The following is a 27,139-nucleotide window of genomic DNA, read 5'->3' on the forward strand; positions in this document are numbered from 1 at the left end:
TGAACGAAGTCCCAGGACCAGTGGACTTCACCGCCGTGAGATCGCCTTGGAAAACGGACCGTTTTCCTCGGAACTTCGCTTCGAACTGCTGTGTACGTCTCGCTGAATGCAGCGTACTCCCCGTAAGCTGATATCCCGCTGTCCGGCACGAACAACGCATCTGGGGCCCCTCTACGAGCCGTAGCTCGCACCGCAAAGGAAGGTACTGCCGGCCTGAGCAACGCGACTTACAGCCCCTACGAGCCGTAGCTCGCACCGTAACTGAAGGACATCGCCTGTACCCGCTTGCACCCCCCTGCGGATCGTTCTCCAAGCACGCGCCTGCCCCCTGCTTTGGGAAAGGCTGCGGTGCGTCGGAGTCGTACGCCTCCTGCACGGAGCGTACTGTTTGCCTGTATTAGCAGCCCAAGTGAAGCCCAGTGATCCCGGTACGACACGTACACAGCGTCTGGCAGTACGAGCCGTACTCTCGCCCCGTCGCCTGAGCCGTGCACGCCCAAGGTCTCCCGTACCGTAGTACGCGTCGCCTGGAGGACATCACACCGTACTGTGCGCCTGCTACCAAGGAAGTGTCCGTGACGAACTCTGAAGCTTAAAGGTACTGTGTGTCCGTCCCGCTCCCCAGCCTATCTTTAACCGCGTACGAAGCGTACGCCTGGGAGCGAAGAGTACGACCCGTTCCCAAACCCATTTTCAACCGCGTACGAAGCGTACGCCTGTGAACGAAGCGCACAGACATTGAAATCATCGTTCAACTCAAGAACTCTTTGCAACTAAGTATTGTGGGCCATTTTTAAACGCTAGTTTGGTCTTGTGCTAAGCCTGATAAATATATAAAGAATTATTTTTTATATATATCCCGTGTGGAGTCCATTTGTGGAGGGTCGCTGTATTACTGTGTGGGTATTCACAAATGCTTAACCTAAACGCCCTGAGATAACGCCTTGTCTGCTCGCGCCAAGCTACCTAGAGGGTGAGCAGGGGTTATTGTTGGAGTGTATCCCCCTACCCTGACTAGAGGAATGGTTCCCTGCTTGACACAAGTACCTACCTGTGTCAACCAGAGAACCCGGATTCTAACATTGGGGTCAGCGGTGAGGATTACGAATTTGCATTTGTGATACACATACAGTGATTGGTGAACGCCACATAGCGAAGGCAGACCAATAGCGCAACCACTTACTTTTAATTTGCATTTTTGGGGAAATCGCCAGTTGTTAAAGGAATCATGCCTGGTTCAAGTGTTGTGGAAAGGGCAGCATCCCTCATCTCTGAAACTGAAGACGTGGAATGGGAAGAAGAGAGATTAGAGAGCTACACCAAGGCCCAGCTGAAGGGCTTCTGCAGAAAATTCAAAGTCCCCACTGTTGGATGTAAGCTCAAAGTAGATCTTTGCAAGGCGCTGAGGGCCTGGATGGAGTCAAGAAAAGACTTTAGTGAGATGGAGGAAATTCAGCAGGCAGAGAGCATCGCTAGCTTGTGCAGAAGCCTGTCGCCAGAGGAATTGGCCGACAGGAAGGAAACCAGAGCTCATGAGATAGAGATGGCGAAACTAAATGGACAACTGGCAATGGAAAGAAAAAGGCTAGAGATGGAAGAAAGGAGAAGCCAAATGGAGCATGAGATGAAATTGAGGGAGCTGGAGTTGAAAGCCCAGGGCTTGGGAAGCACTCCCTCTGGTGGCAGCACACCCCCAGTGCAGGTAGAGTCCAGAGTGTACATACCCAAAGATGTAGTGAAGGAATTTTTTTAAAATGATGACATAGGGCAGTGGTTCAAAGCCTACGAAGTAGCCATGTCCTCCCACCAGGTCCCTGAGAAGGATTAGGGAGCGGGGTTGTGGGGGCGGTTCTTGAGTGAAGGGCGGGACACACTGCTAGAGTTGCCCTCAGATGTGTATAACTCTTACCCCCATATGAAGGTTGCTTTAATGGCTAGGTATGGGTTAACTCCTGAAATGTATAGGCAGAGGTTCAGGGGTTGCACTAAGATTCCCAATAGCACGTATGTGGAGTATGTGACTTTTTTTGTAGAGCACTGGATGGTTGGGTAAAGGGTAGCATGGTTGATAATTTTCAAGGGCTTCTTGATTTAATGGCATGGGAGCACTTCTCCAGTAATTGTTTTCCTGAGCTACGCCAGCACCTGATTGATAGTAGGCTGACTAACCCTAGAAAGCTTGCTGAGGAGGCGGACCGCTGGGTCAGTACCAGGGTCCTCAAGGGTCACGTGGGAGACTCCGCCAAAGGTGGGCAGGGTCCCCAGCAGAAGCGCAGGGGGGACAAGGGTAAACAGAGGGAGTTCCAGAAGAGGCCCCAAAGTAATCCCCAAGGGAACCAAGGGAAGGGTTCTTAGCCTCCCCCACCCCAGAAACCGACCGGGGCCCCGACAGGTACCCCTGTTCAAAGAGGGCCCCCAAACTGTTACAGATTTGGTGAGCTGGGTCATTTTGCCAATGTTCCCAAGTGACGCCAGTTTGGTAAACCAGCACCCACTGGTGCAACCCCCGGCAGACTGCTAGTGTAGCCCTTGGTGGAGAAATGGGTGGGTGTCCAAGGTGGGTGGGGTTCAGTAGAAATGTCCCTGGTCTCATTAGTAGACCGTGAAGTGGTCCCCAAAACCCAGCTGCCTGAGAACACTAAAAAAATACAGGCAGTGGGTGACCATAAATGGCCATAGGGTTGAAGCTCTGAGAGATACAGGAGCCAGTGTGACGGCTATCAAGCGCCACCTGGTGTCTCAGGAGCAGGTTGTCCCAGGAGCATTCTATCCAGTTGTTGCCGCTGACAACACGGAGAGTCACTGCCCGGTGGCTCAGGTTCCCTTTGAGTGGGGGGGGGGGGGGTCTCTGGTACTCTTCAGGTAGCTGTGAGTCCCGCCATGCCTGTAGACTGTCTGTTAGGGAACGATCTGGAGAGCTCACCTTGGGCTAAGGTGGAGCGGAGTGCTCACCTGGAGATGTTGGGTATGCCAGATTGGGCGTGTGTCACCACACGGTCCATGGCAGCGAGTAGGTGCGCTCAAGAGGACTGGAGCCTGAGAGGGAGGCCCAGGAACCGGCCTTAGGGAGAAGAGGCAGGGGGCGCGGGAAACCGGCCCCCGAAGTTCCCACGGTCCAGGAGGAAGCAGACCTTGAGGGGGATGCCCTGGAACCTACAGGGGAACAGATAGCTGAACTGGGGGACCTGCCTGAGCTGACCCATTGGCAGCAAGAAGGAGGACCCTCCAGGGAAGAGTTCTGCAGGGAACAGAAAGAATGCCCTTCTCTCGTGGGTATGCGGCAGCAGGCTGCAGACCAGGCCAACGGTGATCAGTCTGGAACACATTTCATTTATTGGGAGAACGACCTCCTGTATTCTGAGCCTAAGGTTGCTGAGCCTTCGGTCAGCCCGTGTGCTGGTGGTACCCCAGCGCTTCAGGGCCTTCCTACTGGGGCTGGCTCACGATGTGCCATTGGCAGGACATTTGGGGCAAGACAAGACCTTTGAAAGACTTGTCACCCACTTCTTTTGGCCACAAATGCGCAGGAGTTCAGACACTCACTGCAGGACCTGCCAGACTTGCCAGGCAAGTAGAAAGAGTGGGAGGAAGCAGAAGGCTCCTCTCCAGCCATTCGCTGTGGTCAGTACCCCCTTTGAGCGAGTGGGGATTGACATTGTGAGGCCACTGGACCCCAGGACAGCCATCGGCAACAGGTTTATCCTGGTCCTGGTGGACCATGCCACCCGGTGCCCGGAAACCATCCCTCTGAGGACAGTGACGGCCCCCGTGGTGGGACGTGCTCTGATGGGAATTTTCTCCCGAGTGGGATTCCCTCTAGAGGTGGTGTCTGACCGGGGTACCAATTTCATATCCAAATATATGAAATCCCTTAGGCAAGAGTGTGGTGTAACCTACAAATTCACCACACCTTACCACCCCCAAGGAAACGGGTTGGTTGAAAGGTTCAACCGAACCCTGAAGGGCATGATAATGGGAGCGTAAGTGGGACGTCCTCTTGCCATGCCTTCTCTTCGCATACCGTGAGGTGCCACAGAAGTCTCTAGGGTTCAGCCCCTTTGAGCTTTTGTACGGCCACCCAGTGAGAGGACCTCTAAGTCTGGTCAAGGAAGGCTGGGAGCAATCTCCCAGGAAACCTCCCCAGAAAGTATATAGCTACATGCTGGCCTTCAGGAACCAGACTAGGTGTTTCAGGGAACTTGCTGAGGTGAACCTGGAAGCCAGCCAGGAGGAGATGAAGCTGTGGTACGACCAGAATGCCACTCTGGTAGAGCTTCAGCCTGGAAAGAAGGTATGGGTCTTGGCCCCAGTGGAGCCCTGTGCACTCCAGGATAAGTGGACCGGTCCCTTTGAGGTGGTGGAGCGCAAGAGTCCTGTTACCTATTTGGTGGACTTACGGTCTCCAAGGAACCCCTTAAGGGTCCTTCATGTCAACCGCCTCAAGCCCCACTTGGAGAGGTCCCAAGTGGGCATGCTCTTGGCAACAGATGCTGGGATGGAAGAGGAGACCGAGCCTCTTCCTGACCTCCTGTCAGCCAAGGAGCAAGATGGGTCAGTGGATGGTGTCATCCTCTCTTCCACCCTGACCCAAGAGCAACAGAATGATTGTCGCCAATTGTTGGGGCAATTTTCTGATCTGTTTTCCCTGGTTCCCGGTGTCACTGATTGGTGCGTCCATGATGTGGACACTGGGGATAGTACACCTGTGAGGCACAAGGCCTTTAGGGTGACTGACAGGGTGAGGGCATGCATCAAGGAGGAGGTCTCCAAGATGTTTGCACTCGGGGTAATTGAGTCCTCCAGCAGTCCTTGGGCCAGCCCAGTGATCTTGGTCCCAAAGGCTGCAGCGCCCGGAGCCACACCCGAACTCCGGGTCTGTGTGGATTACAGAGGACTCAATTCGGTCACCAGGACTGACGCACACCCCATCCCCAGAGCTGATGAGCTCATAGATCGGCTAGGGGCTGCCAACTACCTCAGCACGTTTGATTTAACGTTTGGGTACTTGCAGATCGCCTTGACCGATGGGGCCAAAGAGAGGTCAGCATTTTCCACCCCAGATGGGCACTACCAGTTCCAGGTTATGCCCTTTGGGATGAAGAATGTCGCTGCCACCTTCCAGAGGTTGGTCAACCAGGTGTTGGTTGGACTGGATTCGTTCAGTGCAGCCTACCTGGATGACATTGCAGTGTTCAGCTCCACTTGGGAGGAACACCTGCGCCACCTCTGGGAAGTGTTGATGGCGCTGCGGAGGGCAGGCCTCATGATCAAGGTGAGTAAGTGCTAGATCGGGCAGGGTTCCGTGGTGTACTTGGGGCACCAGGTTGGGAGCAGCCAGGTGGCGCCCCTTCAACCCAAGATAGAAACCATCCTGAATTGGGAGTCGCCCAAAACCCAGACAGAGGTGAGAGCCTTCCTAGGTCTCACTGGGTACTACAGGAGGTTTGTCAAGGGGTATGGCAACATTGTTGCCCCCTTGACAGCGCTGACTTCTAAGAAGCAGCCCAGGAAAGTGATTTGGACTGACACCTGTCAGAAAGCTTTTGAGGCCCTGAAAGCTGCTATGTGCATGGCGCCCGTGCTCTTGGCTCCCAACTTCTCCAAAGAGTTTATCGTTCAGACAGACGCTTCAGAGCATGGTGTAGGGGTTGTTCTTTCACAGATTAATGAAGAGGGCCTAGATCAACCTGTAACCTTTCTTAGCAGAAGGTTACGTCCACGGGAACACAGATGGAGTGCTATTGAGCGTGAGGCATTTGCTGTGGTCTGGGCACTGAAGAAGCTAAGACCCTAACTGTTTGGGTCTCACTTCCGGGTTCAGACAGACCACAGGCCCCTCAGATGGTTGATGCATATGAGGGGTGAGAATCCAAAGCTGTTGAGGTGGTCCATTTCCCTACAGGGTATGGATTTCACGGTGGAACATCGCCCTGGTACAGATCACGCCAATGCTCTGTCCAGATTTTTCCGCCTTAGTGATGAGGAACTCCCTGGGGTAGGGTAGTTCTCCCCATTTTTCAGCTGGAGGGGACACGTGTTAGACCTGGCACCTTGGCGTGAGTCTCCCTTCCACTTTTTGTCGCTGTGCCTCATGTGTTGGCCTCTCAGAGCACTGTACCACTGCCAACCAGTGCCACAGTGCAAGTGCTGCTATGTAAAATGTATATGTTGGTTGGATTCCACGATTGGCTTATTTGGTTTACTATCAGACCCCATTAAAGTGCACCAGGAGTGCCAGGGCGTCTAAATACAAATGCCGCTGGTGGGCTCGCAGCACTGGTTGTGCCACCCACAGAAGCGGCCTGGTAAAATGTGTCTAGGTCTGCCATTGCAGAACCTGCGTGCAGTCTGGTACTGACATGCGGACTGGCAAGTGCACCCACTTGCCAGTCCCTGAACCTTCCCTTAACTTCATGTTAGTCACCCCTATGGTAGGCCAAAGGGCAGGGTTATGTTATGTTATGTTAAAATGGCTTTTATAGAGCGCACGGCTACTCAAAAAGAGTGTCCCGGTGCTTTTATTTAGGGTAGGCTGCAGTATACTAACATAACACATTAAAAGAGAAAGTGTCACAGACAGAAAGAAAACAACGAGCAAAAAAAGACCTACTGGGTGAACAACCAGGTTTTGAAGTCCTTTCTAAAAGCTAGTAAGCTGGTGGCTCCCCGAAGTGTAAGAGGCAGAGAGTTCCACAGCTGTGGCGCCAGTAGTCCAAAGGAGCGACCTCCCAAGCGCACTCTCTTCACTCGCGGGACGATCGCCAAAAACAGGGATTCTGATCTCAGAGAGCGAGCCGGTCGGTAGAAGGCAAGTCTCCTTTGGAGGTACTTCGCTCCCGTCGCATGGAGGGCCTTGTATGTCAGGGTCAAAGCCTTAAAGGCGATCCGCTTGCGGATTGGGAGCCAGTGCAGGGTCTGGAGCAAGCCCGCAGCACTAACGCGTCTATTCAATCCAAAAATCGCTCTCGCCGCAGCATTCTGCACAATTTGGAGCCGCTGTAGCAGGTACTCTGGCAGGCCCAGGTACAGAACGTTTGAATAATCTAGCCTAGAGCCTATCAGGGCTGCATTGTAAGAATAAGTTATGACAAGCCCTGATGTGTGTGGCATGTCCTAATAGTGAATTACAGCCATTTTCGTTTTTCACTATTGTAAGGCTACCCTGTTCTCATAGGCCAGAATGGGCTGTTAAGATTGTTACATCCTATGATCCTAACAGACCCAGGGAACATGGTAGAAAATCGAGTTTAGTATGTCTGAACTCAGAATAATAAGGTACATCTTTTCGTAAGGTTTATTTTAATATTCTGCGTTTGCAAATGCCACTTTTAGAAAGTTAGCATTTGCTTGCCTAACCATTTCAGCCCGCCTCTGCGTGATGTGTATCTGCTGTCTGGCTTGTGTGAGTGACAGGGCTGGGGAAACCCAGATGGGCAGCGCTAGGTAGCCTGGTGGTGAATAGGAAGATTGACAGATAGATAGATGGGTGGGAGGAGTACACCTGGGTTCTGAATAGGGCTGTGCACTTCCACTACAATGCTGGCTCCGCCCCCTGTTGAGCGTCTGATGGCTCTGCCCTGCACCCTGAAAGAAGCAGCCTGCTTCATGTCAACAAAGTGCTCAGAAACCCGGACTGAACTAGGCAAAGGCCCCTCTGGCCTGAAAGAACAAAATAAATGGCGTATAAATGTAGGAGCCCTGCTCCTAAGAAAGCAGATCTTGTCCTTCCAAAAAGAAACCTCTGTCCAACGAGAAGGAACTGGGAAAGCTGCATGGAGGAGTACTGTCCCTGACCTGGGGGATTGGCCTGCAGTGGTTGCCTTGCTGCTGAAGAAGAGGAACAAAGACTAAAGAGACTTTTAATTTTGCTTGTGCCTGAAGATCTCCAAGGGCTTGTGAGTGAGCTTGCCCCCTGAACGAAGTCCCAGGACCAGTGGACTTCACCGCCGTGAGATCGCCTTGGAAAACGGACCGTTTTCCTCGCAACTTCGCTTCGAACTGCTGTGTACGTCTCGCTGATCACAGCGTACTCCCCGTAAGCTGTTATCCCGCTGTCCGGCACGAACAACGCGTCTGGGGCCCCTCTACGAGCCGTAGCTCGCACCGCAAAGGAAGGTACTGCCGGCCTGAGCAATGCGACTTACAGCCCCTACGAGCCATAGCTCGCACCGTAACTGAAGGACATTGCCTGTACCCGCTTGCACCCCCCTGCGGATCGTACTCCAAGCGTACGCGCCTGCCCCCTGCTTTGGGAAAGGCTGCAGTGCGTCTGGGAGTCACACGCCTCCTACACGGAGCGTACTGTTCGCCTGTATCAGCAGCCCAAGTGAAGCCCAGCAATCCCGGTACGACGCGTACACAGTGTCTGGCAGTACGAGCCGTACTCTCGCCCCGTCCCATGAGCCGCGTACGCCCAAGGTCTCCCGTACCGTAGTACGCGCCGCCCGGAGGACATCGCACCGTACTGTGCGCCTGCTGCCAAGGAAGTGTCCGTGACGAACTCTGAAGCTTAAAGGTACTGTGTGTCTGTCCCGCTCCCCAGCCTATCTTTAACCGCGTACGAAGCATACGCCTGGGAGCGAAGAGTACGACCCGTTCCCAAACCCATTTTCAACCGCGTACAGAGCGTACGCCTGTGAACGAAGCGCACAGACATTGAAATCATCGTTAAACTCAAGAACTCTTTGCAACTAAGTATTGTGGGCCATTTTTAAACGCTAGTTTGGTCTTGTGCTAAGCCTGATGAATATATAAAGAATTATTTTTGATATATATCCCATGTGGAGTCCATTTGTGGAGGGTCGCTGTATTACTGAGTGGGTATTCACAAATGCTTAACCTAGACGCCCTGAGATAACGCCTTGTCTGCTCGCGCCAAGCTACCTAGAGGGTGAGCAGGGGTTATTGTTGGAGTGTATCCCCCTACCCTGACTAGAGGAATGGTTCCCTGCTTGACACAAGTACCTACCTGTGTCAACCAGAGAACCCGGATTCTAACACTTCTCATGCTCAAGCTGTGCCCAACCGGACCTCGACCAGGAACACAAAGAAAACACATGAATCGTGCGAATCAGTTTTCTTTATTTCCACCCAATGCATTTCGGTCTCTATAAGACCTACTTCAGGGGTAACTACAAATATTAATTGAAAAAACAATTGAAAAAACAACCATTACTACACATATCCAGATCATGTTACATAAATATAACACAGATGATTTCAAAACAACATTTTTTCATACCATATGTTAGTGTTGAAAATACCCTTGTGCTAAATCTAAAAATTCTTCCCCCAATGGACAAATAAAACTATTTTCACCTTCCATATCTCGTTATTTTTTCACAAATAACTACATATCTCCTCCAGCTTCCATACTTGCCTCATACTTGCACTTTTCAATCTCCACCTGCTCTCACACTCCAATTTCTCCCACGCACGCTGTTACTGTCTCCTCCCAGCTTTCACACAAAGCCACTCGACGATTTGCAAACACCTCCACCCTCACTCCTTATGTGCCGCCATTAATTTACAACTCCCAGACTCAAAGTATTAGTAATCAATCTCTTTCAAACATCTCACCCACAACTACTTACACGTCCCCACATCACTAAGGCTGACAGGTCTAAAAGTAAGGTTTTATTGGTTTGCTCCATTCGTGGAGGGGGGTTGTCTGATGATTGTGTTTCGCATGGGTGAGGATTTACTATTGGTATCAAGTGTGCTCCCCTCCTGCTCTTTTTTGCAGGTGGTGTGGTCATTATGGCTCTGGAGATGGCGATGAATGCACGGTTACAGACACTGGAGACCGTTTGCAGGAAATACCTTTCTAGTGAGCAATTGAGCAAAATCTATGTTTATGGTGGGGGGGAGGGAGGGGGTCCCTGTCCTTTAGCAAAGGTCCCCTAGGCTTGTTAGTTGGATGCATTTCTGTTTCAAGAGTTTCCTGGGCCTGGCCTTCTCAGCCAACCAGGACCCTCATCCATATAGCAAGTGTTGTGATTGGGTTAAACGGATAATGATGAGGAAGGCTCTCCGAGGATCTGCAGTGAAAGCAAAACCATCTACTGCTGTGTGGGGCAGACCTTTGGGGAAGAGTCTGAACTAAATGGTTGGTAAGCGCAGAGAATTAGTTGCTAGTCTGTTGGTGGTAGCAGCAAGGACCCTGCTTATTACCCTGAGAGGAGAGCTATTAGTGAGCGCAGTCTAGGCCCGTCTTAAGCCCTTTGCTTTGTGGGTGAGACTGTGGCAATTGTGCAGTCTCTGTGCTGAACACGGAGGTTGGAAAAGGGTGGTACCTTGCGATTGGGTATGGCAAGTTAAGGCCAGACTGATAGTTTTTCTTTGTTGTTGTAAATAATAAGCGCCCCAGAGCCATTCACAAAAACATGTGAAATTGACATAGGTCGGTGAGGCCTACAATTTGGAAAGAGGTCTCCCTGAAACTGGAACAATTCGAAGGACTATGGAATTCTTTGAGGTCAAGCTTATTTTTGGGTTTGAGTATCTGGTGACAATGTGCCTGGCGAAGGCGTAGAGGTGATATGTAGAACTGAGGCTGCCAGTTGCCCTTTGATTCAGAGGCGGAAGAGAAGAGGGCATATGTCTCTGTGGAAGTGTGCCCTTATATTCCCGTATGCATTTTTACCTCTGGCATTAGCCAAGAACTTTTGATTGTAATTATAATACATATATTGCCCAATGGTCGGCCGACGTGTCATTAACATTTTGCTTCCACTGACCACAGCATACAACAAAGAAACACAGAGTAAGCCCATTGGCTCTCCTGACTGGGAGTGACAGTACTCTGCTCCTGCACAATATGCGCAGCCACACAAAACGTAGTTGCCTTCAGTGCTGGGGACTACCAGCGCAAAGTGTGCTTTTTCTTTAAAAATGTTTTTCTTTTACATCTTTTTTTCCTTTAGTGAGGGCTCTGTAGATCCCCAATGCTGCTCTTGGGCTGTTCATATGTCTTCAGTATAAAATAGTCACCGAGGCTTGAACATGTGTTTGTGAATGCAGCCACATGCTTCGTAAGCCATCTTGGAATATTTTTTTTCTTTTATGAAAAACAAACATTGAAAGATGGCTGCATATGACCACATACCGCATAGGCAGCGCTCTCTAAATCTTTTATTTTTACAAAAATAAAAAGTATTCAAAGATGGCTTCCCTGGAGTATGTATTCCTCTGCATGCGTAGGCAGCCATGTTTCAGTGGTTTATGTAAACCTTCATTAAAAAAACCATTTCAAGTTGGCTGTCTGTGAATACAAATGCGTGCACATGCATGTATTCACGCTGGGGCTATGTTTGCATGTTATTTGTAATAATATTTTATAAAACCATTTCCAAACAAAATAAGCATGAGCTGTGCCAAACATTTTTGGCTTTGACAGTGCTTGTTCCCTTTTTTGTACTCTCTACAGCAGTCGAGGAGGTGTTTTCCCAGAGCTATGTAGAGCATTGTGCTGACTCCGCCTTACTACTCCAGAGTGTCACTACCCCAGGGGTCTCTAGACCAGCGGGTCAGAGTGGCAGTGGCCTACGGGATCAGAGTGACTCTAGCCCAGGAGTTAGGGTGGAACTAGCCCATTGGGTCAGGGTGGCAGACCAGGGGTTCAGGGTGGCAGACCAGGGGGTACAGGGTGGCAGTGGCCCTGAGGGTCAGGGTGGCACTACCCGGGGGGTCAGGGTGGCACAATTTTATGTGGTTGGGGATAGAGGTGGTGTCTTGATGGGGGCAAAAGGTGAGCTCTCTTGACTCAAGGAATAATTTGTGGACGTTTCCTTTACTTTGAGAATTGGGCCTAAAACGTATATTTAAAAAGCGTTTGGAACGGGTTGATATGGTTTTAATGATAACTCGGCGAATATGTGTTTATAAAGAATTGTATTCCCGATTATTTGAGCAATCTATGTCCCTTCTGAACAGAGTGTGTTATTGGTTGAACACTATAAAGATTTATTTGCAGCTTTTCCGTCGAGTTGTTGACGTCTTGCTAGCTTGGTCCCAGGAAATTAATCTTTAATAAAGAGGCATTATGCTAGTGCGACCGTATGGCAATATTTAAAATGGACATTTGGAGTTTAGTGCCAAGTTATTTACTAAACTGAGAGGGATTTTGAGAAAAAAATGTAAAGTGCTTAAGGCATCCATTACTTATAGAAAAAACTCTAAAAACAAAAGAAGGGATTTTATGGGCATTGCAATCTTATTTTTAGACGTTTGTGGCTAAGAGGATGGTGGGAAGAGATGCTGGGGGAGGAAAACGTGTTCGAAATGTCTAACCTCCTGACGCTCATTTTAAGTACAGCGCTAAATCTTGCGGTAATGCTGTGATGCGTTACATCGCTGCTTGTGTGGTTACTACCCCGGGATTTGCATGAAATACGATAAAATTTGCGGTGTTGATATCGCATTTGCTGTTTTGGACGTTATATTACATTTTTCTCTGCTGGTATTTGTTGTGGATGGTAAGGTAGGCAGCAGGACACTTCTTAGTAGTTACAAGTTAGGTTTATTAGGTTGCAGCAGAGCAACACACCTGGCCAGCTGACCAGACCATCAACTGACAAGAGTAGAACACTCTGGTACAAGTTAGAATGTCAGCCATATTACAAGAAGAATCAATATACAACAGTATTCATTCACAAGATTTCGATGACGTGATATGGTATTACCGTATTTCTCCATCTGCAGGAATGGTTGAAATGTACGGTAATGAGCTTACAATGAAATGCATCTCTGATATTTCTTCAGTACTCGCTCACAAGAACATAAGTGTGAAGTAAACATGTTTTTTCTCAATAAGCTGAGTTTACAGGGGCATATATAGCAACAAACAGCGTTAAAATTATCGCCGCTTTAGCCAGGGCCGGACTGGGAACCAAAACCGGCCCATGGGCGATTTTGTTACAGGGCCGATTTTGCAGCTATGTGGCAAAAACGGCCCTGTAACAAAAACGGCCCCCAGGGGCCCAAAACCGGCCCCCACCGGTGCGGCGCACCGGGGGATTGCCCGGTGCCTGCTACGGCCAGTCCGGCCCTGGCTTTAGCGGCAGAAAAATGCCGCTAAAGCGGCGATAATGGGCTTGAGAATATGCCTTTGAGAATTCCAATAGAAGCCCATGTTGACACCAGAACATGGGCTTCAATTGGAATTCTCTGCGGCATATTATCAAGCCCATTATCGCCGCTTTAGCGGCAGTTTCCTGCCGCTAGAGTGGCGATAATTTTAACGCCATTCTTGATAATATGCCCCAGAGACTTCTATCCCAGGAGGAGAGTTCATGTTTCCTAACGGCTAGGACGGTTGATCTCAAATCTGGGGAACCGGGTTGAGTGTCGGCAGGGACGCTTAACATCCTGTGATTCTGGGCAAATCACATGGGGGCATAATATCAAGCACGGCGTTAAAATTATCGCCGCTTTAGCGGCAGAAAACTGCCGCTAAAGCGGCGATAATGGGCTTGATAATATGCCGCAGAGAATTCCCATAGAAGCCCATGTTGACACCAGAACATGGGCTTCTATGGGAATTCTCCAGGGCATATTATTAAGCCCATTATCGCCGTTTTAGCGGCAGTTTTCTGCCGCTAAAGCAGCGATAATTTTAACGCCGTTTCTTGATAATATGCCCCTTAATCTCCCCGTGCCTAACAAAATGAATGTGTTCGTCTATAACGCAACTGGTGCTCATATAAAGCTCTCTGATACCTTTGGGTCGAGTTCGTGCTACATAAAACTCCCCCAAAAACGAAACTGGTACAGGAGCATATTATGTTGCTGCAGTAGATGCTTAAGGAATATAAAGAAAATGCCTCATCGAGTCAGTTGACCGTGGACGTAGTCCATTCGATGGAGTACTCGGACAAACATTCCAGAAGGGCTATAGGGAAAATGTGTTGGAGGTATTTTTTTTTTTTTTTGCTGTTGCAGATTTATATAGCGCGAACTCGACCTTAAGGTATTAGAGCGCTTTACACGAGCACCAGTTACGTTACACAAGGACACATTCAATTTTTTGTAGGCACGCACGGGGAGATTAAGTAATTTGCCAAGAATCACAGGATGTGGAGTCGACCTCGAGGCTCAAACCTTGGTTTCCCAGCTCCAAAGTTGGCAGCTCTAGCCGTGAGACCCCATCCTCTCCCCCACAATGTACCCCTCTCGCCCCATTGGACTGGGCTGGACACCTATGGCATTGTATCTAGGTAGCAAATATCACAATGGGAAACGATTGAGAACAGAAATATCACCGGGGATTTAAGTGGTCTGGGTCTCACTGGTGCTGAGTACTGGCAATTTTTTAAAGGGGGGCTCGAAACGGGTCTCTATCGGGCTCTGTTTTGTGCCCTGGCACAGGCGGTTTGTTTTTTTCCGGACTGCAGGGACAGCAGGCACATAGATGTGCACATGCTCACACTGCTCACTTCTCACTAGTGAAGAAGTTACGGTATGACGTCATGCCAGGTGAGCGTTGTAGGGGAAGGGACATCCTTTAAAGAGAGTCATTTTCTATTTGGATTTCCTTTCTCTTTGGGAAACTCACGCCCAGCAACATTGTCGTGGTGTCACCAGGGCTTTAAGTGGAAGCTTTTGATATTACTTGTTGTATCATATATCTGGATGCAATGACAGAAACAGCAAAATACAAGTCCAGAGGAACACTATGGTAAGCACAGATTTTCAGCTTACATGTTTTTAAGCCACGCCCTAAATTACATTGGCCACGCCCCTTTGAGACACCCCCCCCCGACAGTTTTTTCATCCCACTTAAAGCCCCGAATATCACCATAACATACTGGCCATGTAAGTACACAAATACTGACTTGAAGAAGATCATGGGCAAAAATATAGTAAATGCACGGGTAAATATATATGTAAAAGTATTTAACATTAAAATAACTTATAAAACATATATTAACTTAAAAAAGTAAGCTTAAAGGAATATATATATGGCTGATGTGTAAGAAAATAAAAATAACTTTTAATCGCATTTTGAAGTGGGCTCCGTTTGTCAGTGAAGAGGAAGTCAAGCGCTAGACTTATATATATATCAATACAGTTTCATGCCTCAGCGAAGTAAGTGCACTCTCAGGACACGCTCACAAATATCCAAATGAAGTTTATTCTATTCCAACGCAACGCGTTTCGGCTGTTACGCCTTGCTCACACCCATGGAAACCAACAACACACTGTGCAATATATCCAGAAGGTGGAAACGTAAACAATGCATTTAACATGGAAATCGACATAGTACTGTCACCTTTTTTCATTTTTAGGTGGAATTTGTACACTATTATTGTATTTGACATAAGCTGTGACTAATATACGAACTACGTAGGTGTCCATTACATGCTGGCTGCCCACTCACCCTCATTTCATTTAACAGAGCACATTGCGAGCTAACGAGGAATTTGTATTTAAACTTGATGAATGTAAGAATCTTTTCAGTTTCCGCATATCATAAGGTATTTTTGTTTATATAATAACACTATGTATATATGTATTATGATAAATGTCCTGTTCTGTAATGGCCGCCATAACTCCGGATTCGAACTCACAGTCCTATGTCGATTTCCATGTTAAATGCATTGTTTAAGTTTCCACCTACTGGATATATTGCACAGTGTGTTGTTGGTTTCCATACGTGTGAGCAAGGCGTAACAGCCGAAACAGGTTGCGTTGAATAAAAACCTCATTTGGATATTTGTGAGCGTGTCCTGAGAGTGCACTTACTTCGCTGAGGCGTGGAACTGTATTGATATATTTTTCCCGGGTGCTCCCCCGGGGCGTGCACCACCTTTCATGGGTCCGGATCCTGGTTAAAGGAGTGTTTGTGTTTGGATATATATAAATTTATATATATATATATATATATATATATATATATATATATATATATCTCAAAACAGGAAATCAGTGCCAGCACAAGTCGTGACTGCACCGTAGCCGCGTAATATCGCTGCCTGTTTCGCGCCACTGAGTTCTGAATCGGAACCCCCAAGGTATTAACCCTTCAGAAGTCCATGTAATTAACATTGGAACTTCCACCTGATATTGGATACTATCCAATCCCACTTCACCTGAGGTCCTGAAGAAAGCCCCCCGACCCTTCTGGGCACTTTAGGGGCTGAAACATGTCGATCGACCACTCAGACTAAAACTGCAGCGGATACATCACATGTCCTTTCTGCAACTAGCTGTTGCCTGCACCTAATGGAATAAAATTGAATGTAGGTAGCTAGAGGAACTTTTTAACCAATCACAACACCTGAGCACTTCTCACCCCTTTTTTGTACTCCCCTTTTTTTCCCTGATCACTACTGGAACGGCCAGTGGTTCCCTCCGGGTTGGAGGAAGCATGGGAAAAACCCTATGATGATGCTGTCACGTATCCAAATATCAAGGCGGAGAACCAAGATATACCGCCCACTAACTATCTTACGTGAATGAGGGTTTTTTACCAATATTGGAAACAACTATCCGAACCCTGGTGCCAGCTACAAGTGATCCATTCCCTTTGATTATTACTAATTAGCTGGAAGCTGAATGGATCACAGCCTCTTCTATTTCCCTCCCCTTGATTGATATATATCTCAAAGGTAGACATACCTTTAATAACTGAACAAATTACAGAAATGAAGAAATAACACTTTCAATTAAATTAAAACAAAAAAGTAACGGTATACTAAATGAATAACTACATATTTAAATAACTAAAATAAGCAAAATAAATATTTAATTAGAATTGAATAAATATATTACTAAAACTAATGTTTCTCAACAAATAAGGCATAAAAACAAGAGAACTAAATAAAATATAAAATGATAATACATATGCACTTTAATATTAAATAACACATATCTAAATATAAAAAATGAAAATCTAAAATACTTAACTATTCAGATACTACTATAAATAACATCTTATAAACATGAATTAAAATACATACAACTTGAAAACAAATAGAACAATATTTACAATTCTAATTTCAATACAATAAACAATTTAAAAAATACTTAAAATCAAATTTGCTATAATAATTCCATGAAAAAAACTATGAAAAATACATACATCAAAGAAAACACATTGTACTACTCAAACTGTAGCCAAAGGAACAGTAAGGAAAGTTATGGAATTTGGAAGAGTCAGATTTACTATTTTTCCTCCAACATAAACAACAGTAGGGCAAGTGTTGGACTTTGAAGTGATAAAAGTTACTATCCCTAAAGAAGTGTTGGATATTGGAGGAGTCACAATTACTATTCCCACTCCAAACTGAGCAACAGTAAGGAAGGTGTTGTACTTTGGAGGGCTCAGATTTACTATTCCAATTCTATACTAGGTAACAATAAAGAAAGTATTGGACTTTGTAAGGGTCAGATTTACTAGTCCCGCTCAAAACTGAGCAACAGTAAGGAAAGTGTTGAACTTAGGAGTGATAAGATTACCATTCCACTTCAGCATAAGCAACAGTAGGAAAAGTGCTGGACTTTCAAGAGATCAAATTTAGTATTCCCACCACAAACTGAGCTACAGTAGGAAAAGTCTTGGGCTTTGAAGGGGTCATGTAATGTTTATTATTCCCTAACCAAACGAAGCAGTAGTACAGAAACTGTTGGACTTCAGAGGGTCAGATTCAATATTACTTCTTCATTCAATTGAACTTCCCACTCATCTCCCCTACAAACTAAATAACACACCAATCAATAAAATAAATTAAATTTAATTAAAATATAATTCTTTAAATATATTACCAAACCATAAAAATAAAAAATACGTTTGGATACTTAATAAAATAACTTATAATGCTAAAACTAATACAATATTACAAAAAAATAAAAAATAGATATTGTATACAACACTAATACATAAAACAATATTAAATACATTCATATTTTTAGCACATAAAAAAAAATCTATTCTTACCTGCAATATTATATCCCATTATATACTGGCATCACTATATTATTTAATGATATTAATGTACAACAATATTTTTGCAGTAGTAGTGAAGTCGAACACCATCAGAAAGCTATATTTCTCTATCGGTGCAAGGTATGGGTGACCAACTTTAAACCATCATCAGAACCTTAAACCTCATGGATTAAGAACTTTCAGAGAGTTCATTCTATGAGATGACATAATTGAGGACAGGAAAAGACAGTCAATTTGTGCTAAGCAGTGATGATTGTGAAGAGATAATATCCCTAGTAAAATCATTACTGGTATATTAAGCTCTAGTATGATGGAAGTGCCTATTGAAAGGTTGCGCGAACAGAGGTGGAGGTGTACGTCTTTCTGTAAGCGTTTAAGCAATTTAATGAGATGCGAACAGCATTCAGGCTAGTAGTATACTTGAAATCTAATATTTTTCTGGGATATTTTCACTGGCTATGATATTCTGGGTTAATATTGCCTGCTGGTCTCAAGTTGAGATTCGATTTATAGTGACAGGTTAGCTTTTCCAGGTATTACGGGGGGGCCACAAGTCCATGGCCTTACAGAAGAACTTAAAAGTTAATCTATATTTTGTTGATAGCCAGTACTAGAATCCAAGTGCAGATGGTATCTTCTCTTTTACTCTGAGGATTGGGCCTTGCTGTGCAGTCTGCATTGGTTGCAGTTGCCTTCGAGTCCATTTAAAGTAGCCTGTCTGCATAACTAGCCAGTACTCATAATGTCATATCTAAAGGACACTGAGTATTTCCACTTTATTGTGGAACCCTACGAGCAGGAGGAAGTTCATGTAAGACATTTTGTTAAATGGATAGTGTTAGAACAGGCAGCCTTTGGGATGTGTTTCCCCCCCCATTCCCCCCTCAATATTTTCCCTTCCTCCTCAATGTTTTCTGATCACATTTTTACTGGCCACAGGACTCTGTACATTTTACCACTGCTAATCAGTTCTAAAGTGCACGTGCTCACTCCTTAAAACATGGTAACATTGGCTTATCCCCAATTGACATATCTGATTTACTTATAAGTCCCTAGCAAAGTGCCTTTACATATTGCCAGGGTCTGTAAATTCTAGGCTACTAGTGGGCCTGCAGCACTTGTGCCACCCGCTTAAGGTGCCCTTTAAAACATGGTTTGGGCCTGCCATTGCTGACTGTGTATGCAGCTTTCAAACTGCCATTTTGATCTGGCAAAGTAAATCTTTTGCCACACCCAAACTGTCCTTTTTTTATACATATAACTCATCCATAGGGTAGGCCCTGGACAGCCCAGAGGGTAGGGTGCAATGTATTTAAAATGTAGGACTTGTACTTTTAAGTTTTACATGTCCTGGTAGTGAAAAACCTTTTCACTACTGCAAGGCCTACCTCTCCCATACAGTAACATTGGAGTTACCTTATTACATGCTATAAGTGTAATTTTCAAATGGGAACAGGTTTGGTGTCTCTGGAATCACAATTTAAAATCCTAAATTATAGTGAAGTCAGATTTAAAATTGCATTTTATGAAAACGCCACTTTTAGAACGTTTGGCATTTTCCTGCCTTGGCCATTTAGTGCCTGAAGCTGATCTCTGGTCACATGACTGGGTGGAGCTGACAGTTGAGCTTTGTGGATTCCTCCTTGACAGCCACACACAATAGGGAGCTTAGGTGTGCCTGGATGGGCCATCACTGGCAGGATGGAAGAGAGTAGCTGGATGCAAACTCATTTACACTTGAACAGGCTGTGTTTTTCCTCCGCATAAAGGGCTGCATACTCCTTGTAGTTAGTTTGGAACCAGGACAGGGAAGGCAGGATGCCTGGAGACTTCAATGGCAGACCTCTAGAAGCTTCTCCCCTTCTTCAAAGGCACAACTGGGTATAAATACTTGACATGAGACACCAACTATGCAGTACACTTCTGGACCTGCGGATTCTTTGCCAGGAAGGACTCCTGTGCTACTGAAAGGACTGCTAATCTGCTGGACTGCTACTCTGAAGAAGTTCCTGCCCTGCTGTGCTGACCTGCTGCATTCTGCCTGGGGAGGAAGAATTGAACCTGCAACTTCATCTTGAACCAAGGACCCCAGAGTGACTCAGAGGGCTAGTCTGCTGGTCTCCTGATCTGTGCCTCGGGGACATATAAGGCTACCCAAACAGCTCCTGAACATAGCTGCAGTGAGTTTGTGATCCCCAAGTAGTGTCTCCCAGTTCTTGGACTCTTATTGTGGCTCACACGTGCTGAAATAAAGCTTTTGTCTTTTCACGAACAGGCTCATTCGCATCAACACTGCGCCGCTCACACTGATAATCAGCGTGAGCTGCCTCCAACCTGTCTCTTCGCTCTGCAGCCTAGACCGCTCATGGGGAACAGTCAATGCGAAGCTCCAGCCTACCCTTCCACGACGCCCGCCCTGCTCTTTGTGCCACTCAGACAGCCTCCCACGATGGTTGCCTTGCTCCTCGCTGCTGTCTCCACTTCAAACGGGACTCTTGGCACAAAACCTGAGACGGTAAAAGTTCAGCGGGACTAATCTGGGACTGTATCCGACCTGCGAGCCATCATGGTCATCCTTAACGTTTGACTCTGACCTGGTCCAGTGCGACTAAATATTTGCAATTTGCGCTTTATGCTTTTAGGAGCTATGTTACACTTTATTATTTGAAAATTCATAACTCCTGTTTTACTGATTGGATTTTTGTTGTTTTGGTCTTGTTTTAGTTAAGTTATTAAATTCAGCTCCCTATTTTTCCAACCTGGTGTGGGATACATTTTGTGTGGTGTTTTCACAGTTTACCTGTTTGAAGTGTTGCACAAATACTTTACACATTGCCTCTAAATTAAGCCTAACTGCTCTATGCCAAGCCACCAGAGGGATTGAGCACAGGTTAAATTGGGGTATGCTTGTTCCATACCCTGAAAAGGTCTGTGGTTGCTGCTTACACCCCAGTCAACCAACAACCCAATTTCTCACAGATAGGATCAGAATGACTGGTTGATCTTGTGATAAAGTAGCATTTCAGTCTTGGAAATGTGACATGCATAAATATATGCCTGTTTTCTAATGCCATTCCTAACTCCATGAGTAAAGTTTGGAATTACAGACATTTTAGAAACCTTCTTTCCTTTTTCCCTTTCGTAGAAAACTATTTTTTATAAAAAAAGTTGCTATTTTTTCTGCAGAAAATGGAAACGAGATAGATATCTATCGGTACACTTTTCCATACTCGCTGTACCACTGGACTATCCACAAAGGGGTCATTTAGAGCCTGGCGGATGGCCATTGGCCCACATGGTCTAAATGAGCCAGTTGTGTGTGTTCCTGATGTGTGTAGAATCCACTTGGGATTAAGGTCCAGCTACATTTCCAAACAGGACTTGTAGCTGTCTACCTCCCCATGGACCTATCCTTGATAACCAGCTCTCATAAAAGGAATTAGAAGGATCACCTAAAGTCCACATTTATATTGTGATCAGAGGTTTGGACTGGGCTGCTTTTTGTGAATGACTCCTAAAACCTACCCAACCAAGCCACAGCTCTTTGATTTGTTGCATGTAGCCATTATTTATTATGAAGTAAAATATATAAAATCATAGGTCCGCAGGCTTCTCTACTTTTATCCAAATTGACCACAACACCCACCAGTAACTATTTCCCGGCATTTTGTTCTCTTGTCACTAATAATCCACACTTGAAGGCACTTTAGCATTTTAAGGGTTACGTTTGCCTTCAGTAAATACTTTTGGCAGATGAGAAGCATCTCGCTTAGGTTGGTCCACTTTGCATCTTGATATTTACCAACCTTGTCTGTATTTTAGGGAGTTGGACTATGCTATGCTACGGCGCCTGGAGAAGAGGATCTTGGTGGACCTCCCCTGTAAAGAAGCACGGCAGGCCATGATCTGGCACTGGCTGCCCCCTGTGAGCAACAGTGGAGTGGAGCTGAGAACTGACCTGGAGTACAGTGTGCTGGGACAGGTATGTATGTATGTATGTATGCATGCAGAGCACTAACCTAGCCAAGGGCAACATAGCGCTAAACACGGCCAGTGGCCACGAGTCTGATAGGGTATAGAGGAGGTGGGACTACTGTAATCAGTAATGGGTAGGAGGCTTTCTGAGGGGTTGAGATGTAATGTTTATGTATTTATAGAGTGCAAATCTAGCTTAAAACCTACTTTGTAGTTCTTTAAATCCTTCTTTATAGCACAACCTTTAGACTTCATCCGATTCCCAAAAATAATGGAGTATTTATCAAATTCACAATATTTACGGCATATATGAGGAAAACTCGATTTAAGTGCTTGCTCTTAACTGTACGTATGAGAGGTTGCACATGTGTAGGTTTAAGGAAATTCAAGCAATTAAGATGTCAATTAACAGGGTAGTCACAATGTCATGATATCACAGATAATGGTTTTAATTATATAATTGCCCGTGTACACCCTGCTGTACTCTCTTCTTTGTTGTGTACCTCACATTTTTGGGAGTATTTGGGATTGAAAGTCATAATTCATTATAAAACAATATGTGATTTCATCATTTAAAAAAACAGTTTGTGACATTGTTCATAACAGAAGCTTATCGGAATACAATGTGTACCACTGAAAAAAACAACAACTTTGGTTTGTTTAATTAAATAAAGTTGGTTTCTTGACAGATCAATCAATCAATCAAATAAACTTTATTCGGTTTCACATCGGAGAACCATAAATGTTACAAAATGTACAAGTACATAAAAACAGTGGTACGTAAAAACATGATTAAAAAAGTTAGACCCTATACACAATTTATGAATAAAACCTAATACCCAGCCTCCCCAATGTTCAAAAACCTTAAAGTGCAATGTGCCCGGAAAACATAACTTCCTATTTTATTTACTTTATGGTGCACGCTAGGCCTTTCCAACTAGACAGAGATCACTAACCCATCAAAGCAAGGTGTCTATTCTCAATGTCAGTATACTAGGAATTTTACAAGTCAGTGAGTGGTGACCATGGTTGGCGATTATATTCAGCTCTTTCATGTCCCAAAGTATGATAATTTTGATAAGTGACATTTGTTATTGATTTGACAATATTCGAAGATTAAAGTTTCTGATATTAATTTGCTCTTCTTTCTCTCACTTCATGTATTCAATGTGCTTAGAACAGTAGTTGGGAATAAGGAAAGTGCACATCAAATAAAGTGAATAAGTAAGTTAAGAATATGTTGAATAGGAATAAAAGTAAATAAAGAGGTAGTTAAATAAAAATATAACCAAATCAAAATGTACTACGTGGATGTCACATCTATATGAGTAACATTTGAGAATAGCTAAACTTTTCTATATTTGTTTTTACAAAAAATAAGCTGAATGTGTTCCTTAGTCACCCTGAATGGGCTTATATGCCATTCCATAGGAGGCAATGAAGAAACCTCTTCACCCTCCCTTACAAACTGTCAGCACTTCATCTAATGACTGGTCTCATGTTTTGGACAATTCAGTTGCCCCTCCCTCAATCAATTCTCCAATTTTATCAGAGCCTGTAAGTTTAGATCTCCTCTTGATCCAATTCCCATAAATGTAATCCATCCAGACATTCCACAGTCCAATACAGTACTGCACAAAATAACAGGGACACCATCATTTTTGGCAGCATTTGGGCGCGTAAGGGGGTTCCGAGTCCCACAGAATGTGTCACCCTCATTGGGGTACTCCAAGCCCCATTATACATCGCAGCAGTAAGGCTCTGAAGTCCCAGCAGCAATTCTGCTGCACGGGACACCATCATTTTTGGCCTCGTTTGGGGTTGTGAGGGGGTTCCATGCCCCAGAGACTGTGTCACCCTCACTGGGGGTCTCCAAGCCCCATTGGACATCGCGGCAGTAAGGAGGCGGGCTTGCCACCTAAACTTGCTATTAAGGACCAACAGCAATCCCTCTGCATGGGACACCTTCATTTTTTAAAGCATTTGGGTTTGTGAGTGGGTTTTGGTGCCTCAGAGACTGTTCCCTCACGGGGGGAGGGGGATTCCAAGCTCTGTTGGGCATTGCAGCAGTAAGTAGGCGGGGCTTGCAGCCGAAATGCGCTATTAAGCTTCAATAGCAATCCCGCTGCATGGGATACCATCATGTTTTTAGCAGTGTTTGTGCTTATGAGGGTGTTTCATGCCCCAGAGACTGTGTAGCCATTGCTGTAGAACTATAAGCCCCATTGGACATCACTACAGTAAGAAGGCGGGTATGGCCACCAAAAGGCGCTATTAGGTGCCAAGAGCCAATCCCGCTGCGTGGGACACCATCATGTTTTGCAGCGTTTGGGCTATGAGGGGGTTTGTGCCCCAGAGACTGTGTCGCCCTCACTGGGGGACTCCAAGCTCCATTGGACATTGCGGTAAGGAGATGGGGCTTGCAACTGAAACGCGTTAATAAGCACCAACAGCAATACCACAGCAGTAGATGTGCCAGGGCAAAGCCTGGGCCAGAATGAGCCCTTCCTGTGCCCATTAGCGACAGGAAGATGCAGGGCAGGGCCACCCCCCTTGGCCATAAAGAACTTTGGCCTGATGTGCACTTGAATGAATCTGAGATCTTTTATATCTCAGGTTAACTCTGCTCCTGACTGTCCTTTGACTGCCTGTGCGGTGAAGTATCTGTGGATTGTTTATTCTTACTCAACGAACTTATGCGTTGAAAAGCATTCTCGATTACTTGGATAGTAGTTTTTTTTAGCTCAATTCAATTTTAAGTAATTCGTTTTTGTGTGTGATTTTATTAAGTTAATTTTGGAAGATCTATATAGTTAATAATTCTGTCTGCTCAGGAAGTATTGCAAGGCTTAAAGTATCTGAGTACAGTGGCTCAATTGATTTATTGTATTCTCAACTTTCATGTGGGGTTAACTTTGTATTTATCCTTCATTTTTCCCCTGTTCTCATTTTAGTATTGGTAAGTGCTAAGCAACTGAACCGGTTCAGGGAGCCTCCAAACACAGAAAGGCACTATACAAGTCTAACACTTGTACCCTAAGTGAGATTGACCAGTTGATTGAAGAAGTTAAATCCGTTATAGGCACAAATAGCCCACATGACGATAAGGGGGTCCCTGCTGCGAAATCGAGGTACTACTCAAACTCTCACAGATTTCTTCAATGAAAGCTGTTAAGAAGATGTCCCAAAGGGCCTCCATAGAGCCAGGTCACACACAGCCCACTGGCAACAACATTCTAGAGATCCCTGATGTTTCCAGAGAATATTCCAAAGTATTAGACATACCATGCAGTAACCGTTTTTTGCCGCTATCTGATATAATGGGAACCCCAACAGCTCTGGAGGTTCCGGCTGAGGAGGTTGGGGTGATAGACCCGCAGGAAACTTTATCACCTAAAATGGAGGATCCTATCGTACACATTAAAGTGCTGAAGTCAGAGATAGGGGTTCTTAAGACTTTGATAACCCAACTAACAAGCATGGTTAAGCAATTTCTTACTGATAAGTTGGTAACTAGCACCAGTAATCGTGATGAATTGAACTGCTCTATGGCAAGGATGATAGAGTCCACCTCAGGGATACATATGACTTCTAGCTCCCTAGAGAGGTCTAATGGTATTACTGCAAGGTATGATAGAGGAACTGCCCAGGAATTCCTGAGTCAGGTTTATATTGGGGAGCATGAATCTGAGAGGTGGTCAGTTGTTCCCTATCCACCTAACTCTGGTAAAGATACTCCAAGGGCTGTGTCGACAGGGACCAACAACTGGTTGCAGTATAATTATAAGAAAGCACAGTATGATAATGATAGAGACCCTTCACATGCCTCTAGGATTTACATGGTAAGCTCTCTTCCCCTGCAAGCTATGAAGGGCCAGATTTACTTAAGAATAAAGTTATTCATTGGGTACGCCATGTGAGGGGTTGTAGGTCAATCATTAGGGAAGATATTCTTAGGGCTAAAAGACTTGCTAACCACAGTCAAAAGCTAGATTGCATCGTACAAACTTTGGTTGATGGAAAGCTAGCAGGCTACCTGGTGGCTCTTGATGCTAGAACCATACCTCCACTAGGTTCCAATATTCAATTTAAATATCAGTGGATGAGCACTAGGTGTACTAACACTCTGCACAATCTACAACACCCAGCAGTAGGTTACTCTGTATTGGGGGAAATTGATTGACTGTCTACATAATGCAATCCGTTCCCACTTATTTGTCCGCTACATCTAAAACCTATTTGTGATTAGTCTGGTGAGCCATTTACTTATCTCCTACTCTCAATGCAGCTGTAGATGCTAGTTTGATCATCACTCTTTCCGGTACTCAGGGTCCAACCAAGTTAAATAACCAGGGGACTGCCTCTAGTATCTATGACTAAGTTCTCTTGGTCAACCCTCGTCCAACATTAGATATGCTTTATGGAGGATTCTTCCTCAAGTATATTTGCACCTTCACCTGATCCAACTGCAGAGGTTCCAATTGTCTCCTGGAGTATGGCTGGACCAAAGCCAAAAAATTACTCTTCCTGACTGAAATGATTTTACAGAAAAATTCAACATCTGCCTCCACCCCAAATCATTGTGGAAGGCCTTCTGGTGGTCTGTTAATATGGGTCAGAGCCTCCCTCAATTGCACAATTGGGCAGTTGGCCATAGATCGTCCTGATACCCTAGGTGTTCAAGTAAGGGATCATAAGAACACCACTTAGAGATTTGCAAAATTTACGCATGAGGCACAAAGGGAGGTAAGCTGTCAAAAACATTGCAAATATTTGAGGAACAACTAGAAAGAGAGAGTGCCATCCCATCTTATCATAGCAGGTGATTTTAACACTACCTTTGACCCTCTAGATAGGGATGACGTCACCCTAACAAGAGCGTAAGCTGACCAATGGGCTAGCCCCAATAAAAAATGGTCCCAAGTAGCCCTCCAATTAAAGTCTCTGACATTAGAACTTGGGTTAAGGACAGTCAATAGCAGAACAAAGTCTGACAAAGAAGGGGATCCAACCTATAATAGAACAAACTGCACAAGTCATATTGACTATGTCCTGGTTGATCTGAGGCTGTGGCATAATATTAAGGATAAGGTAGTTGGGGAAAGACTCGAGAGTGACCATAATCCCTTATATCTTAGTATGTCGTCATCGTATGGAAAGCGGCATATGACTCTCTCCCACGCTGTACCACACTGGACCTTGAATCCACGGACGAGT

At 45.5% G+C, this 27,139-nt stretch overlaps 1 protein-coding gene across 2 annotated transcripts in view; it reads left to right on the plus strand.

Moving 5' to 3' along the window:
* KATNAL2 (katanin catalytic subunit A1 like 2) overlaps positions 1-27,139 on the plus strand; it is a 296,166-nt gene that overhangs the window by 249,946 nt on the left and 19,081 nt on the right. For both annotated transcript variants that reach the window (XM_085629413.1, XM_085629423.1), the window contains one exon: positions 21,770-21,929. In XM_085629413.1, coding sequence (XP_085485539.1) covers positions 21,770-21,929 — 160 coding nt within the window. The remainder of the gene's footprint in view (positions 1-21,769; positions 21,930-27,139) is intronic.

The sequence above is a fragment of the Triturus cristatus genome, chromosome 2_1 (assembly GCF_964204655.1).
Source record: "Triturus cristatus chromosome 2_1, aTriCri1.1, whole genome shotgun sequence".
NCBI lineage: Eukaryota > Metazoa > Chordata > Amphibia > Caudata > Salamandridae > Triturus > Triturus cristatus.